Source organism: Humulus lupulus, chromosome 9 (assembly GCF_963169125.1).
Source record: "Humulus lupulus chromosome 9, drHumLupu1.1, whole genome shotgun sequence".
Classification (NCBI taxonomy): domain Eukaryota; kingdom Viridiplantae; phylum Streptophyta; class Magnoliopsida; order Rosales; family Cannabaceae; genus Humulus; species Humulus lupulus.
The window spans coordinates 114,590,514-114,608,252 of NC_084801.1; the positions used below are offsets into that span (position 1 = coordinate 114,590,514).

At 37.7% G+C, this 17,739-nt stretch overlaps 1 protein-coding gene and 1 long non-coding RNA gene across 2 annotated transcripts; one reads left to right on the top strand and one right to left on the bottom strand.

Moving 5' to 3' along the window:
• Window positions 1–296: 296 nt before the first annotated feature.
• Window positions 297–3,191, bottom strand: LOC133801935 (uncharacterized). The gene is made up of 3 exons (XR_009877066.1): window positions 2,497–3,191; window positions 932–1,001; window positions 297–550 (listed from the first exon to the last, which is right to left on the bottom strand). It is a non-coding gene; the product is annotated as an uncharacterized LOC133801935 (long non-coding RNA).
• A 9,780-nt stretch (window positions 3,192–12,971) lies between these two features.
• On the top strand, window positions 12,972–13,751 carry LOC133801934 (uncharacterized). The gene has a single exon (XM_062240161.1). The coding sequence runs from the start codon at window positions 13,119–13,121 to the stop codon at window positions 13,554–13,556; it is 438 nt and encodes a 145-aa protein (XP_062096145.1). The 5' UTR covers window positions 12,972–13,118; the 3' UTR covers window positions 13,557–13,751.
• Window positions 13,752–17,739: the final 3,988 nt, after the last annotated feature.

The window sequence follows — 17,739 nt, forward strand, 5'->3', positions numbered from 1 at the left end:
AGGGCCAGGCCCTATCAGTATCTCATGCTCCCTATTAATCACACAGATTAAAACATTTATATTTCATACAGGCATTTAAACATGAAATCACATATATACAGTTACCAAACCCTGAGTCGAGCTTGTCTTTAGCGGCGAGTGTACATGCCCAACCAGTCTTGAATTTATTGTGATATTGTAACGCCCTAGATAACCAAGATCGTTACATTGTGTAGTTGAAATAGTGCAAGACTTTCTAATCAAGTCATTTGAATAAAAACGTGATCCTAAGGTCAACCATCAGATTAGGGTTAAAAGATTTTGAACATAAACGGTTAATTTTCATTAAAATAGATGTTTAATACATGGGATCCCAAAAACAGGGTACAAGTGATAGCTACAATTCTCAAAAGTTTTAATACATACAATAGCCACTCTAATGGAAAAATACAAGTTTTAGGCCTCTGTCCCTATACTTTCCCCCAGCCGTGATGGTCGAGCAGCTGACTATGTACACTCTACCCCCAAGGCTCTCCAACTCATGGTTGGTCCAGCTTCCCTTTGCCTTTACCTGCACCACGTAGCACCTGTGAGCCAGGGCCCAACAAGAAAACCAAAAACAGCAAACATATGTAGCAATAAGAATATTCAATCAAGCTTATCTCATTCAAACATAAAACAGAATACGAATATTCAACTAATCAATGATAAAAACATAATCTCAAGTTCTCAAATAATCAGGGTTGGCACACTTAGGCCGAGCCCCCTGTTGATCTTGCTAGGCCCGGCTCGCTTAGGTCGGGCTGCGCTCAGTTCGCTTACAGTAAGCCACGACTCCCTTAGGCCAGTCATTCTTGTATATCACACCAATCTTAAAAACACACAATACAAGCAATCAATAATTGGGAATCTCATTCCCGTTCACAACCACACAAGGGTGCAGTTTTCTTACCTTGAATTCCAAGCGGAGGATACAAAATGGTCCCGAGCACGATCCCCAGTCCTGAGCTTTGGCGATAAACCTAGTCACATTGGCCAATGGGTAATCATCAATTTCTAATCCAAATAAATACTTAGGAGACAAAAACTAGCCTCCAAGACCTCGATTTGTACTAAACTAGGTAGTAGAAATTGTCTCGAGCGCCTAAGTTCGAACCCCCGAGCCTTACCAAACCTAGAAACCATCCTAAAGCACAATCCCCTAGGCAGGCCGCGACCTGTCCCTAAGGAACGCAGCTTGCCCCCAAGTCAGAGGCTAAATCCCCAAGCCTTAAGGGGAGGTAGGTCGCGACTTGCCTCTTAAGGTCGCAGCGTGCCCTCAAAACAGAGAGCCACCTAGGGCGTTCTGGGCATGCAGGCTGCGGTGCCCCTGAGCTGGGTCGCGGTGCACCCCCCTCGCACCCAGAATCTCTAGGTTCCTCCTCTCTCTTCCCAGTCAAATTCCTAGAATTTCAATCCTAATAATCCTCTCAACCCAAACCAAGCCGAGCTACAAGTTTAAGACTTTTAATCTCCCAATTTAAACACCAAAACCACAACAATAATACTGAAGCTAACACCCCAATTCAACAACAATTTAGTAACCAGAAATCCAGTCTAATTCCACCCAAATAACCAGAATTTCTTAACACAACTAGGGACAAGAACTTACCTCAATTGCTTGTAGAATCCTTACAAGCTTTCGGCCTCCTACTCTTGAGCTTACACCCCCAAGTTTCCCAGCTTTAGCTCAGCCTTTCCACTTCAATTCCCTTCCAAAAATTCCAGCCTCAAGCTTAAGTTTTTCTAGCCTTTTTCCTTAGCTTCAAAGTGTAAAGAGAAGGAGAGTGAGAGTACGTGAGAGAGAGAGGTGAGGGAGAGCTAAAAGTTTCTACCAATTTTTGGCTAATCCTAAGTGTTTTTCTGAGTATATCCTTTACTTAACAAAAGACTATTTTGCCCCTTAAGCCTATTATCTTCTAAGGGTACTAAAGGGTAAAATGGTCATTCCGCTCCCAGTTCTCACTAACTCCTCAAGTGTTCCTTCTATTAACCAATTAACCCCATCATATCCAATCAATCACCAAATATTTATTCCTTATCTAATAAATCCCAAAATATCTTCTAAATTCCCAAAAATACCACTAGGCTCTCCCCGAGCCAGGTATTAAAAACCCCGCTGTGACTATTTCACTAATTTACTCACTAGGACCGTCTCGAGCCATATGCTGCAAATATATCCACATAATAATGTGTACTCAACAATTTCTCACATATAATCACATTTATGCCCTCAACAGGCCAAAATTACAAATATTCCCTTATAAGCTATAAAGGGCCCACGTGCATTTCTAATACCCGTAAACATGCATAATACATATCATGTTAGGAACGAGTTTCCTAATACGCAGTGGAGTGGTGGTGGGGTTGGCCCAGTGTACAACAAAAATTTTGTAACATATTTAAACTACCTTTAAATATGCGGATCCATTAATATACCTACATTAATCATAAGCAAGATAATAATAGAAATCATACCTCTTGAAGCCTATCAAGTGTCCTTGCTATCTTTTCGTATTTAGAACGATCTTCCTATCCAAGCCGCTCCCACGTACTCACACCAAGATCTTCCAAAGTGTTCTCTACACCTCAAGAAGTGTGTGGGAATGAAGGATAGTTTATTTTGTGATTCTACTTGATGTACTCAACACATGAGATCAAGAGAATAGGCCTGAGAATTGGTTCTTTATTTTCAGGGAGAGAAAACTATCGTTCTATTTTTCACAGAGCGAATGTTCTGAGTTGTCTCACATATCTGAATATTTTTCTGATTAGTCATACTTAAAATAAAATATTCAAATTTAAAAATAAATCTGTAACCATTTTACAAATTACTTTTTAATTAATTAATTATTCTATTAATGAAAAAATCCAAAAACCAATTTTTGAATTATCCATTAATTAATTAAATAAAAATGAAAATCCTATCCCTGAAATTTGCCCTACACGCGCGGACTGTGTGTGCACGTGTAGCCTCCCTAATTTTAAGGATGTTGGTTTTTCAATTTTTATTTAATTATTTATTCAAACTTCTTTGTTAGATAAGATCTAACAACCTGATAACTAATTCAAATTTGAATTCAAATTTAAATTAATTATCTTTTTAATTAATTATCAAATATAATTAATTATTTGAATAAATATTAATCTTTTAAATTCAAATCCAATTTGAACTTATCAAATTATTATCTCCCACTCAAATAAAGGTATTTAATTAATTCTACCAATTAATTAAATCCAATATTTTCGAAAATAAATATTTAATTTATTATAATTTCGAAAATTATAATTAATTAATTATTTAATTAAATTTCGAAATTAATTTAATTATTTAATATAATTTCAAAAATTATACAATAATTAAATATTAATTAATTTTGTTAACTACAACTAATTTGTAATTAATTAATTAATCACTATTATCATATAATTGCATATTTGGCTTGAAGAACAAATTTCTTCTTAAATATGTCTTTAAACTATTTTTCCTTTCATATCAACTCTTACTTTGAATAGTGTTGATAGAGCCGCTATGGGGACCTATGGACCTATAATTCCAAGCTCCAATAAATTTGAGATTATTAATTAAACTCTTCAATTAAATAATCTTAATTTATTAATCTCATGATTATTCCACTATAAATATGAGACTGCACTCTTGTAATTATAGACACTTCATTTACTTACTTTATAATCATAAAGCGTCCATTGATATAATCATTGCATACAACTTGACCCTCTAATAATGGTTCATAATTAATCGGGAATAAAATTACCATTTTACCCTTTTAATTATCTTTTGTTTCCTTAAGTACCATTGAATTTACTAGTGAAGGTTAATTCATAACTAAATTATGAATTTGAGCTTAATAACCTTTCAGTCCCAAAAGTCAACCCTTAAGAGAACCATCATTCAATCTCTTCGAGAAGGCATAGATTCCATATATGTATAATATGTCCCTAACCATCTACATTAATGAGTTCCCAAAACAAAAGTTTATAGCCTGATCATTCTGACAGACCCTAACAAGTGAATCAAAGAACTCATATAACATAAACAGGAGTTCATAGTAACTTCAGGATTAAGATCTATTTGTATATAATCATCAGTTGATATATTTAATTAATACTTCGAAACGGTATTTAACTAAGTATTAATAAACATATCTGGTCCAGTTCTATATATTCTCTAATATATAAAGCACCTCCACTAAAGTGTCTTACCACACTAGTGATCCGGATCTAGACCACATGTATTAATAATACTAGTGGACCGTACTTGCAGTAATTAATCTAAAGATTCCATAACTTTATTTTACTGCGAACTATTCAAGTTCATTTATCTCAAACACAATCCTCCCGTACCAATACGTGTTTGAAATCACATATATGAACTTAGGAATTTTCCTGATATTTACATAATATTATCACAGAATAATATAGTCCATAAAATATATGCATAACAATTTCAATTTATTTATTTATTTCATAAAACAATGTCTACTACATATGCTTTCAGGGCACATTTCCAACATATCTGTATAATCATATTAATCATGCATTCCACATAATCATGCATTTAACCATTTAATCACACACATATATCAACTATGTCCTCCCGGCACACTAATCAAGGCCCTAAGCCCTATTAGCAATTTTGAGTCGTTACAGATATATTCTTCAAATGAAAAATATTAGTTTTAATTTAATATTTTATATGAATTATAATGCATTTGAGCCTAATTAAAAGAAAATAAAAATATAGAAAATAATTAAACTTGAAAAGAAAAAAAAAGAGTTGAAAAATGATATGATTGTAAGTTGATTCCTTTTTTTTGTTTTGTTTTCTGCAACCTCAGGCCCATTTGTGCGGCCCAATCGTGAGCCCAGCCCGCGCATCCCCAGTGTGCCACCCGTCCGCAGAACCAGCACAACCATCGCCTGACCCGCGCCCCTGCGTACCCGTGACCCGCGCATGTCCCCTTGGAGCCCCAGCCCCAACTCGCCTGCTGCCTTTCCCTTGCCTTCAGCCCAGCCGTCCACGTGGCTTACTCCCATTGGCTAGAAGTTGGTCAATGCCACCAGCCACATAGCAACCCATTTTGTGTGCACTTTGGGCCTTGGACCCTTCCATTTTGAGCTTTAAAGCTCACATTTTGTGTTGATTTAGAAAAAGGAGCATATTGACCATTCACTAAAATGGCTAGGTTAATATTAATAATAAGATTTCATTTTTCAAAATCATATTTTATTATTAATGTTTCAGATTTATTTTGTAAACCCCATTTGTAGTTTATTTATTTTTTTAGTCTTTTTCTTTTTCGATAAATAGGGACTCTTCTTTCACATTTGGTATATAATTTGGAGAGTAAAGAAACCTAGCAAAATTTCTACTCACTTTCTTCTCATACTTTCTTCTTAGAATTTTGTGAGAATAATGAGCATAATGACCTAATCTTCCTAGGAAGGTTAGGGGTGATTCCATATACTAGTGATGTTATTTTTGCTACTTTGATTTACTATGTTCTTAATATGATGCATTTGAGTTGCTCATGTTCTTTCAACCTCATCTTTATTTTGTTATCTTTATTTACTTGTGCTAATAATATATAGGATTAGTCATGCTCTTTCTATTTGTTTCTAATTAGTAAAAGTAATATTGATACATAATTTTATGTCTAATCTTCTATTTCATTATTGCCCTCGGGTATTTTGTCATTTTTAGATTTTTTATAAGATTAGCATTGTGCTCCTAAAGTAAAGAACTTTATAACTCAAATGGACTTTTGTTAGAAAATAATATAAACATTAATGTTAGATTTTCCAAGTAAATGTTGTGATGTGAATTATTTACTTGTGTAGTTTTGTATATCAGTAACTAAGTAACCAAACAAGCATATGGATAATTCTTGAAACATTTCTACTTTTCAACTCTTAATTACACTTTATTCTTATTTCACTTGTCTCATTTTATCATTTCATAAAAAAGACAACAAGAAAATGTCAAATCTATTTTCATTTCTATTTTTATTTATTTCATGTTACTAATTTTTTTTTTTCTACTAATCTTTTGTTTTTAGATTACCCCCTTGTGGATCGACCGTTCGACTTTACTACAACTACCTCTTAGTGGTTGTTACAATTTGGGCATTAAACAGCACCCCTGGTGTTTTTGGCTCGGGAAGTATTTTCAGCGAATTTCTTTTTTATGACCGTGTACATTGTAGTTATTTAGAGCATCCTGCAATTTTTTAGAAAATTCCAAATAATTTACAGTGCCAAAAATAAGGTTCAAACATGTTACCTTCCATGCGCATAAAAAAATAGTCACGCATGCAATAACCTGTTTTGAACCTAGTTTTCGGCACCGTAAATTATTCGGAATTTTTCTGAAAATTTGCAAAATGCACTAAATAACTACAATGTACATGGTCATAAAAAAGAAATTCGCCGAAAATACTTCATGAGCCAAAAGCACCAGGAGGTTGTAAAGCATTGGTTAGCCTAGACCGTTACACTGTGTGTTCAAAATAGTGCTTAACTCGCTAAGTGAGCCATTTGGACTAAGTGTGTAATTAAAGACTAAGTCAAGGTTAGGTATTAAAGGTTTTGGTCAATGAAGTAATTATTTTTCATTAAAATATTAAGTTTATGCTCAGGATCCCAAAAAGTGGTTACAAACTGATAAAAGATAAATGGAATACAATTTAGCCATTGTAAGCGGCAAATCAGGGTTCTACCCTAGTTCCTCCCAAAAATCCAAATTTAGAGATCAACCACAACAAACCCAGAAAAATTCAAACAAAACATTTAAACCTTACCTTAATTAGTAGCTAATTCCAGTTAAGCTCCTTAGCCACTTCCAAGGATCAAAGTCCCAAGACCTAGCCTAGACCTCCTTGAGTTCTTAGCTTCAAATTCACAAGAGAGGGAGAGAGAGGTAACAAATCGTGTGCGTGTGGGAGAGAGAGAGGTAAGTGAGTGTTCTGTTTTTCTTTCCTTTTTCTTTTCTTTCAGTTTCTACCACTTTGCCTTATACTCTAAAAAGAAACATCATGTATATCTCCTAATAAGCAAAAGACTCATTTACCCTCCCAATTAAATCCAAGCCTTTTAATCACTCTACGGGCATTTTGGTCATTTGCTCCCAATTCCCGCTAATTCCTCGAGTGTCCCTAACGTTTACCACTTAAATCTCATCATCTAATTAATCACCAATTATTTTCCCCAATGTCAAATAGTCTCTAATATATTTCCCAAATTCCCAGAAATACCCCTAGGCTCCCCCAAGCCGGGTATATAAATTCCCGCCGTGACTATATCGTTAAACCGCTCACTAGGATCGCATCAAGCCTTATGCTGCAAATACATCCACATAATAATGTGGTATTAACAATTTATCACAAATAATCACATTTATGCTCTCAACGGGCTAAAATTACAAATATGTCCCTATAAGCTAAACAGGGTCTATATCCATACTAATACTCGTAGTCATGCATTTCACGTATCTATATAATCATATAAGCATGTGTTATCACATAATCATGCATTAAATCATTTAAATCACACATAAACCAATTATGCTCTCCCGACACACTAATCAAGGCCTTTAAGCCTTATTAGTAAATTTTGGGTTGTTACACGTCATACCCAAATAATCACCAAATAACTACTCGTTACCCAATACATCTTAAATATGCACTACGTTCCCAAAATACCCCTAGGCTCACCTCGAGTCTGATATCTAACCTCGTTGTGACTTTTCCGCTACTCGCTCACTCGGATCGCCTCGGACCACACATCTCAAATATATCTTCATAATATTATGGTCTCACTCATAAAGCATATATATTACAAATATAGCCTCAACAAGTCAAAAATTACAAATGTGCCCTAATTTGCATGAACGGACCCACGTGCATATTTAATACACACAAACATGTAAATATTCGCATTACCATATAAATCATTTATACCACATAATCATACATATATTCCATTAATCTCATATATAAATCTGATTATGCCATCCTGGCACAGTAATCTAGGCACTCAGCCTTAATAGCAAATGCGAGATGCTACAAAAGTGCATCGGTGTGCCCCTTTTTGGGGGATGCACGGCAGAATTCCCCAATGTTATTTACCTTTTTTTGTGAGGAGCAAAGAAAATGTTATGTATGAAGCAAAATTTGACAAAAAGAGATTATGCTATTTCAAAAATGATATTAAAAATTATAATTAATTTATAAATATTCTTTTTAGTAATAAAAAAATTAATAAAGGAAGTTTTTTTATTTGACGAAATTATTTATTAATAAATAGTTTACCAATAGAATGCACATTAGCTTCAATTACAAAGCACATTATTAAACTTAGTTATTTGTTTTTGCAAAATTAATAAATTATTTATAAAAGTAAAAACAATGTTCAAATTAGTTAGTTAGTTAGTTAATCATTACTAACTAATATTTGACTTTCTCTTTCAAGTGATTTTTTCTTACTAAATGCTTTAACAAAATTAATATTTTGTTTCTAATAGTTACATTAATTAGTCATTGGGTAATTGTTGTAGTTAATTTAATGGTTAACTAAAAAACCAAATGACATTAACTAGAAGTTGGTGGTGAACCGATACTTACCTGTTCAAACAATATTTATTTTTTTAAAAATATTAATTAAGATTGGATCTTGTTTTAAAAAATTAATTTTTATTATAATTATTGCTGACTACTGTTTTGGCCAACGGCAAGTAGACGCAAAAATCTACAAAAATTAAAATAGCATTGAATAGAAAATAAAAGATACAAAAGTTTTATAGTTATTCAGCCCAAGATAATTGGTAATAGCCTAATTCACTTGATGTTTTTATATATGTCAGCCTACACTTAAGATCAGATGGACCTTGGCCAACTAAATTTCTCAAGTGCAAGCAGTGAATATTTTGACAGAATGTCTCTAGAGAATTAAATTACACCTCGAAAGTCTATAAATCCCTCCCAAAGAGAGTCCAAAAGAGAGAGACAGTCCCCCACTTGAAGCCATGAGCCTGGTATTTATAGGCTCATGGATCATACAAAAGGAGCCCTAAGTTTTCAACTACATTTAATTAATAAAATAATTCAAAATATTAATCAAATTCAAAATACAACAAAACGGGCTATTATTTCGGGATATCTGAGAAAAATCCTCCAGCAGTTACAGACATTTCTGGTCAATGATGTTTGCTAGAGAAGTTACTGGTCAGTAAGTTCCTGAAATGTTGCTAGGGAACTTAGTGGTTAGTAAATACCTGAGATGCTGCTAGGAAACATTACTGGTCAGTAAGTTCCTGAGATACTCTTCTGAAGTCTCTGGTCGACATGTTTCTGAGATGCTCCTTTGAAGTCTTTGGTCAGCATGCTCCCGACCAAAGGCAACCACTCTTGCACTCACTGGTCGGCAACTCTCCGACCAGTGATAGACATATAAGTTCTGCCCAGTAAAGCATTTTCTAATCTCTTACACTCCCTCTGCTCGGTACATTTTCTTATCATCAATGCGCCACCTGGTACAAATTTATTGTCACGTCATTACATTGGATTTTAGGGATAACATTTGTCCCCTAAGTTTGACATATGATGAAATTTTTCCTAGGCAATAATTATCTGAGCAATCCAAAAACATTTTGCCCGAACAGCAACTTTCAAAAGGGGTGAATGTTCGACCTGCCATTATATTTCGTCATTGGATACCCAAGCAACAATCTCCATGAAAAACCCATGTGGTAATTCTCCATTAATTTTGGTACCTTTAGTGTTCCAAATTCCAAAAAATGGCTCTTGCTATTCTCTCGCCTTTTTAATAACCCATGGTTGCATTTTTTTGTCATGGAAATGGTAGCTTCACGTTTCCCAAATCATGGGAAAATGTGAGACGAAAGATGAAAAAGCTTGGGTAAGGATTTTTAATCTCATAAATAGGGCCTCTCACGTTAGGCCTCTCACGCCTATCTATACTCCATTCTTTCTTTAAGAACCAAAAAATAACATCACCATCTTACCGAAAATGGAAAAAACTCAATGTTGCTCTCCTTTACTTCTTAGGTAGGGGCATCACTTTTGCCCCTACCGTAGGAGCATTTTCTTTTTTCGGCACTTGGAGAAATTATATTCTAATTTTTTTTGTATGAATGTATACATGATAGTTATAGTAGGCATCCTGCTAATTTTCAAGAAATTCCGAATAATTTACGAAATCGAAATCAGAGTTCAAACAGTTTGTTTTCTACACGTATAAAAAAAACCAAGCACTCGTGCAACTGACGGTTTGAACTCTGATTTCGACACCGTAAATTATTTAGAATCTCTCCAAAATTGGCAGGATGCATGTTATAACTATAATGTAAGTCATCATACAAAAAAAGTTGGGTTATTATTTCCCATGGGTTGAAAATAGAAAATGCCCCTACGATAGGGACAAAAGTGATGTCCCTACCTAAGGAATTTTCTTAGGTAGGGGCATCACTTTTGCCCCTACTTTAAGAGTGTTTTTTATTTTTGAGACTTGGAGAAATTATAACTTAATTTTTTTATATGATTACGTACATTATAGTTATAACAGACATCCCGCCAATTTTTGAGAAATTCTGAATAGTTTACGATACCGAAATTAGAGTTCAAACTGTCAATTGTACTCGTGCCTAATTTTTTTTATATACGTGGAAAACAAATTATTTGAATTTTAATTTCAATACCGTAAATTATTCAAAATTTCTCAAAAATTAGCAAGATGCCTACTATAACTATTATGTACGTTGTCATATAAAAAAAAATCAAATTATAATTTTTTCAAGGGATAATTGTGGCAAAAGTACCCAAAGTTTGGGTTTTGTACGCGGCATAGACCAAATATTTATTTTTAGTGGCAATAGTACCCATAGTACCAAAAAGTGTTATTCTGTTTGGTTTCCCCGTTAGTGGCATCTGGGTGTACACGTGTACGCACCAGATAATTCAGAGTTTTAATTATATTTAAAACTTTTTTTTTAAACTAATTTTAACTTTAAAAAAATTGAAAACCCTAAAATCTATCTCATTCCCATGTATTTATCTCTCTTTCTCCCTCACCACCCGACCCCATAACAGCCCCCAAAAATCGCAGCCACCAAGCTTCGGCGTCTTCTTCGTCCGAGTTTCTACGAGAGCTCCCACGGTACTGAGTTTCGAGCTTCAATAGCAGCTGTTGGGCGAGGTTCCGACTACCAGCCTAGAGCTCCAACAACTACACTTGTGCGAAGAGCTCAGACGACGAATCCTCAGCGAAGAGCTTCGACGACGACGATGACTCCGACTACGACTCGGGCAGTAGATCCTAGGGAACGATCTCTGAGCTTCAACAACGGCTCTTGGTGTGAAGAGCTTCGAGTCTAGGGCAGGGGATCGAGAGTGGGAGTCGAGCCATTGCAATGGAGCATGGGTCTTCTTCAAGGTCCGTAAAGAGCTGGGTTCCTCAGAGCTTCTTTTACAACTTATCTCTAAGGTTTGTGGATTTGGGTTTTGTTTTTTTTGTGAGGAAGACAGGGAATCGAGCTTGGGAAGGCAAGAAGAAGAAAAAGGAAAGAAAGAAGAAGTGGCTGAGGAGGGAGATGAAGACATAGAATCTGTGTTGATTTTTTTTTTACTGATTTTGTGTTCTAGACTGAATTTGTTAGGAAAATTTATGTTTTTAAAAATCCAAGTTGATGATGTTTTTTTTTAATTAGTTAAGATTTTAGTTTTTTTTTAATTAATTATGATTTTGGTTTTAATTTAGATTTTGGAGTAATTTTTTGTTTTAATTTAGTATTTTAATTAGTAAATATTTACAAATTTAGTAATTTTGATTTGTTAATTAGTTTTAAGCTTTTAATTTTTTTTTCATATTAATTTCTATATTTTTTTAAAGTTAATATCAGTTTTTAAAAAAAAAAGTTTTAAATATAATTAAAACTCTGAATTATCTGGTACGTACACGTGTACACCCAGATGCCACTAACGGAGGAAACCAAACAGAACCAAACGGAATAACACTTTTTGGTACTATGGGTACTATTGCCTAGGGGTGAGCATCGGTCGGTTTGGGCGGTTTTTTCATAACATAAAATCCAGAATTCGGTTTTCAGTCCGGATTGGTGCAATCCAAAAACCGACCGACCAAACCAGTTAAATGATAAAAACCGACCGTTTTGAACCGCGGTTTGGTCGGTTAAACCGACCAAACCGAATTTCTTATTTAAATTTTTTTTTTTGAAAGTTTTAGTTAAAAAACTAACATTTTTGGATTGTTGGAATCCATTTTTGTGCATTTTTAAAATATAAATATATAGAACATAATTTCATATATTTTTTTATTTTTATTTAATAATTAATAATTATATAACATTATATTATTATATATAATATTGTTCGGTTGGTTTCGGTTTCGCCAGTCGGTCCGGAAAAAATTTTCAAACCGACCGAACAGTGGCAGTTTGCGCCGTTGGCGGTTTTTCGGTGTTCGGTTTAATCGGTTTCGGTTTTTTCGGTGTTCGGAAGGTCGGTGTATACAGTTTTTTCGATTTTTCGGATTTTATGCTCAGCTCTACTATTGCCACTAAAAATAAATATTGAATTTATGCCGCGTACAAAACTCAAACAATAAGTACCTTTGCCACAATTATCCTTTTTTTCAATTACTGAAAATAAAAAAAACGTTCATACAATAAGGCAAAGGCAAAGGCAAAAGTAGTGATGCTAGTAGAAGATGCCTGTAAAGAAATCCGTAATGTTGTTACTAAATACAAATCATGTGAGAGTGACACGTGTAAATCTGAGATGGGACAAAAATATAAGATGGTTCCACAAAAGATTCCTAAATCCTTATCCTGAATCTATTAATCTACACCTACCTCTACCTGATCATTTCACTTTTCTTCCTCATCAATCTTCGTTTTCTCTCTCTCCTAAACATATTTCAATTTCAGGAAAAAAAAAAAACAAAAAAATAATATCTTTATAAGTAATTGGGAGACCTGTTTATCTTATATATGGCGACATATAGAATCTAAACGTACCTGAGCTGATCCGTAGGAACCATCATTGATGGCGTCGTCGTCGACCTTCTTCGTAATCTGTCTTCTCCACTCCCTGATCGCCATCAGCAGCGGAGCACTAATGATGTTCTACATGAAAGAAATCTACAGCCTAGGGCACGGCTACGAGACGGCCATCAAGCTTCTTGGCTCGACGCCACACGACCAGCTCCTGATTCGGACCTCCGATTCGTTCTCCGGGTTGCTGCTGATAACGATCGGGTTCCTACTCTTCATGGTGTCGTTCGTGAGGGACAAGGAGTTCCAGAGCTTCTTCGCCAAAGGGTGTACGGTTCTCCATGTGTTCATGGCTCTCTGGAGAATTTACTTCGAGCGTAGGGTGGAGGACCTCGCCTGGGATTGGATCAGGCAGACAGTTGGCGACGTTTTATTGGCTCTCTCCTGGGTTTTCTTTCTTCTTTATTCCTGGAGAGAAAAATATGATTGATTTTTTTTTTCTTTTTTTTTAATTTTAATGTGAGGAAGAAGAATATAGAGAATTATGTATGACTTTTTAATTTTAATTATTCTGAGTATGTGGTACATAAGGAGAATTTCAAGTGTTGTCTAATTTATTCAACTCATCTATTGTAAAAATTGCTTCTTTTTTCGTGAATAATGAATTATTTTTTTATCAGGTTTATACCTTTTTCACCCAATATTTTATCTATTGGATTCAGTATTTTATAAAATAATTCAAATACATTCCAAAATCTAATTTGATTTTGATAATCACGATTAGTAGGTATAATATTGTTATACCCAGATTTTGAGCCATGGTAAATGTGACCTCGAAAGTTGAATTCGCAACAAATGGTCTCGTAAGGATTAGAGTATGCTCCAGGATTTATATCGAGCCTGCAAAGTACGATATACGACCTCGAATATGGTGACCTCGAAACGATCTTGATCTCGAAAGGTAGCTCCGAGAATACACTCATCTTCAGGGACGACTTCGGATCAGGGGTCTCGAGCTCGATGTACGTACGATCTCGAAAGCCACGTGAATTCGGGAGATGTCATTAGCTCGGGCGATGACGGGAAACCTGGGAAGCTAAAGCCTTAGAGATACGCAATAACCACCTTGAATATCTACAAGTATTATAAATATGAGATGTAATCCTCGTTTATTAATGTAAATCCCCTAGAATCGTGGGATATTATTTGATCAGTTATGCGTTTCCTGGTCTTCAGGAACGTTTCCTTTTATATATGATTATAGGCATTTAAAGCCATTTATTTAATTGACACAAAAAGAGTAACTACCCAAAATATGTGGGATAGTATTCTGCATCCTTCTCTATAAATAGAGAAGCCATGCACCATTGTAAATGACCGAAATTCTGATCCTTGAGAGAAAACTCTGGAGAATTCATGTTTAAGAATTTTCAGAGATAATCTTGAGTTTAATAACAGAGACTCGTGGACTAGGCAGATTTAACTGCTGAACCACGTAAAAATCGTGTGTTTGATTTGTTTTGTTTCATTTGGCCATTGTCATTCATTGTTTATGTGCTCTTCTTTTACTGTTTGACGAAAAACGGCGTCAACAGTTTGGTGCTTTCATTGAGAGCCTTAAGCATTCATCCCTGAGAGATTCATGGCCGCAAACAATTAGAACACTCCTGAAGAAAATTACCCAAGGCGTCCTGGAAAACAACCAATGGAGAACCCGGATGTTGATGAGAGAAGTGGGTCCTCTGATTCCCGGGGACCACCTCCACAACCAAGGGATGAGGACATGTACTACAATACAGAGCGTTACGTTCCTATTGTAGAACTGGAAAACCGGCAGTTGAAACAGCTGTTGGCAGAGGCCAACAAACGGAATGAGGAGTTGACTAGGATGGCCGCAGAGGCGCAGGTGGCTCAGCCCCCGCCTCCGCGCGAAAACCAAGTCCCTCCTCCAAGGGACGTGCATGTTCCTCCCCGGAGGCCCCGTGGACGTCCACGAAAAGATGCTGCCACAAGGAGGCCGACTCAACCTCCGGCACCAGCAGAGCCATCTGCTCCTCCTAGGCCACAGAGGAGTACTCGAGCTGGGGTCCCGCCTAACCCACCTGTGGAAGTGCCTGCAGGAACTGAGAATAACCGAACCCCTGCAGAGGCTCAGACTCAGGTACCTGGGAGTGCACTGAATGCAACTGACCCATCTCAGGCAAATTCTGGCCCCTCTAGGCCGCGACAAGGGCGGCAGCCACCGTCGCCTATACGGTTCCCTCCGTCACCCATAAGATATCCTTCACCTCCCCGCAGAAACGCTCAACCTGTTCGAGATCAGGATCAAGGGCGTACAGGGGAAAGACAAGGAAACAGGGAGACATTCCAGGAGCGAAGAGGCGCACCATCTGAGAAAAGTCAGACGTCTCGGTCTCGCACTGCGGAGACAAGGCGACATGGGAAGAACCCATCATGAAATGACCGATCAATGAGTTTCACCAGTGACGAGTCCGGAGAGACCAAGTCCGTCAGTAAACACGACCGAGGTCGTAAAAATACTGGAAGTCGCAAGAATCGTCCTGACCTGCGAAGTCATCTGAATCAGAGTAGGGGGAAGGGAGATCAGACAAATCCGGACCTGAGGGATCGCTTGAATAGGCGTAGAGATCCCTCACGGAGACGCGAGCCTGGAATCATGATCAATGACAGTCAATTCCAGACGACACCTCCTACTGACCCAGTCCAAGAAAGGATTGATCAGCTCTAAAAAGCCTTCAGGCTTTTAAAGAATGAACGAGGAAATGGTCGATATGAGGACTCTGATGAGGAGCTCGAGCCGTTTGCTCCACATATTTCTAACACTCAATTTCCTCAGGGGTTCCGGATTCCTCACGTCCCTGCGTTTGAAGGAAAAACCGACCCATGTAGTTACCTGAGTACATTCAACACTATTATGAGAGCTAGTAACGTGGGTTATGAGCTCAGGTGCATGTTTTTTCCGACATCATTGGCAGGACCTGCCAAAAGTTGGTTCGAAAAGTACAAGAGACACTCAATAACTTCATGGGAACAGTTGTCTAGAGACTTCAAGAAGCAGTTCCGAGCTATGATGGGAGTCAGACCAGAGGCATCTACTTTGACTAACGTCCGACAACAGCCAGGTGAAACACTGAAAAGCTACCTGATAAGATTTAATCTAAAAGTCGCCCGAGCTCGAGATGTGGATGACAGTGGGCACCTTATGGCTATCCGAGTTGGTGTTTTACCCGGAAGTGCCCTGTGGGATGACATGCAGGGGAAACCGGTGAGGTCGATAACCGAGTTTAACAGACGAGCGCAGAGGTTTGTCAATGTAGAGGAGGCGAGGTCAACGCTCAAGGCGACCTCGCAGACCGAAACTACAACGATAAACATCAACTCCGCCTCAACCTCGGCTGACCCAGCAGCTCCACAGCCTACCTCGGAGAATCCATCCAAGAGGAAGAAGAGCGAGGGAAATAACCCCGAAGCTGAGGGAGGAAAGAAAAAGAAAGGAGAGAGGTATTTCTCCGTGTATAAAGTGCACACCGAGCTCAATGAGTCCCGGGAAAACATATACCTGGCTAATGAAAACCAGGTCCCCTTCAGGCGTCCGGACCCCATGAGAAATCAAAAATCCAAGAGGGATTCCAGTAAGTATTGCCGGCTCCACAGGGACACCGGACACACAACTGATGAATGTCGACAGTTGAAGGACGAGATCGAAGGGTTGATCTCGAGAGGTTACTTCCGACAGTATGTCAAAAACCAGAGTACTGGACAGACTACTGCGAGCCAGAGAGTAGTCGCGCCTTCGACGGCACAAAATAATAACTCCCGATCTCGGGAAGAAGACAGGCCCCCACCGATAGATGGAGAGGACGTGATAACCATCTCGGGAGGGCCTCACCTCGCAGGAGGGGGCAGAAATGCTCAAAAGAGATATGTTAATGAGCTGAAGACAGGGGACGGGTCTCCTTATGAACCCGAACCTAGGGCACTGAAAATCCAGAGGGTTGAAACACAACCAATAACCTTCACTGAGGAGGACGCCTCCCATGTTCAGTTCCCTCATCATGATCCGTTGGTTATTACTCTTCAGCTTGCCAACAAAAGAGTGCGCCGAGTCCTCATAGACAATGGGAGCTCAGTCAACATTCTTTATAAAGCGACCCTCGAAAAAATGGGACTCTCCCTTCGCGATCTGAAGGCATGTGCAACTACTTTGTACGGCTTTTCAGGAGAAGGAACTGCCTGTATGGGATCCATCGAACTCCCTGTGACCTTGGGAGACTATCCAGTCTCGGTGACCAAGATAATGGAGTTCGTGGTAGTAGATTTACCATCTGCCTACAATGTACTGCTCGGGAGACCCGCCCTGGTCGGGCTGGGGGCAGTTTCATCTGTGAGGCACCTGGCCCTTAAGTTCCCAACCCCAAGCGGGGTCGGGACATTAAAAGGAGATCAATTGGCAGGAAGGGAGTGCTATAGCATTTCTTTGAGGGGAAAGAAACAAACGAGCGCTCAAACACTCGTTATCATACAAAATAAAGACGGAAAAGTCTTAGAAATTGACGAGGAGATCGATCCGAGGATTGAGGAGAAAGTTGACCTCGAACCTTTAGAGGAGCTCGAAGAAATTCAGCTCGAGGAAGCTGATCCCTCGAAGAAGG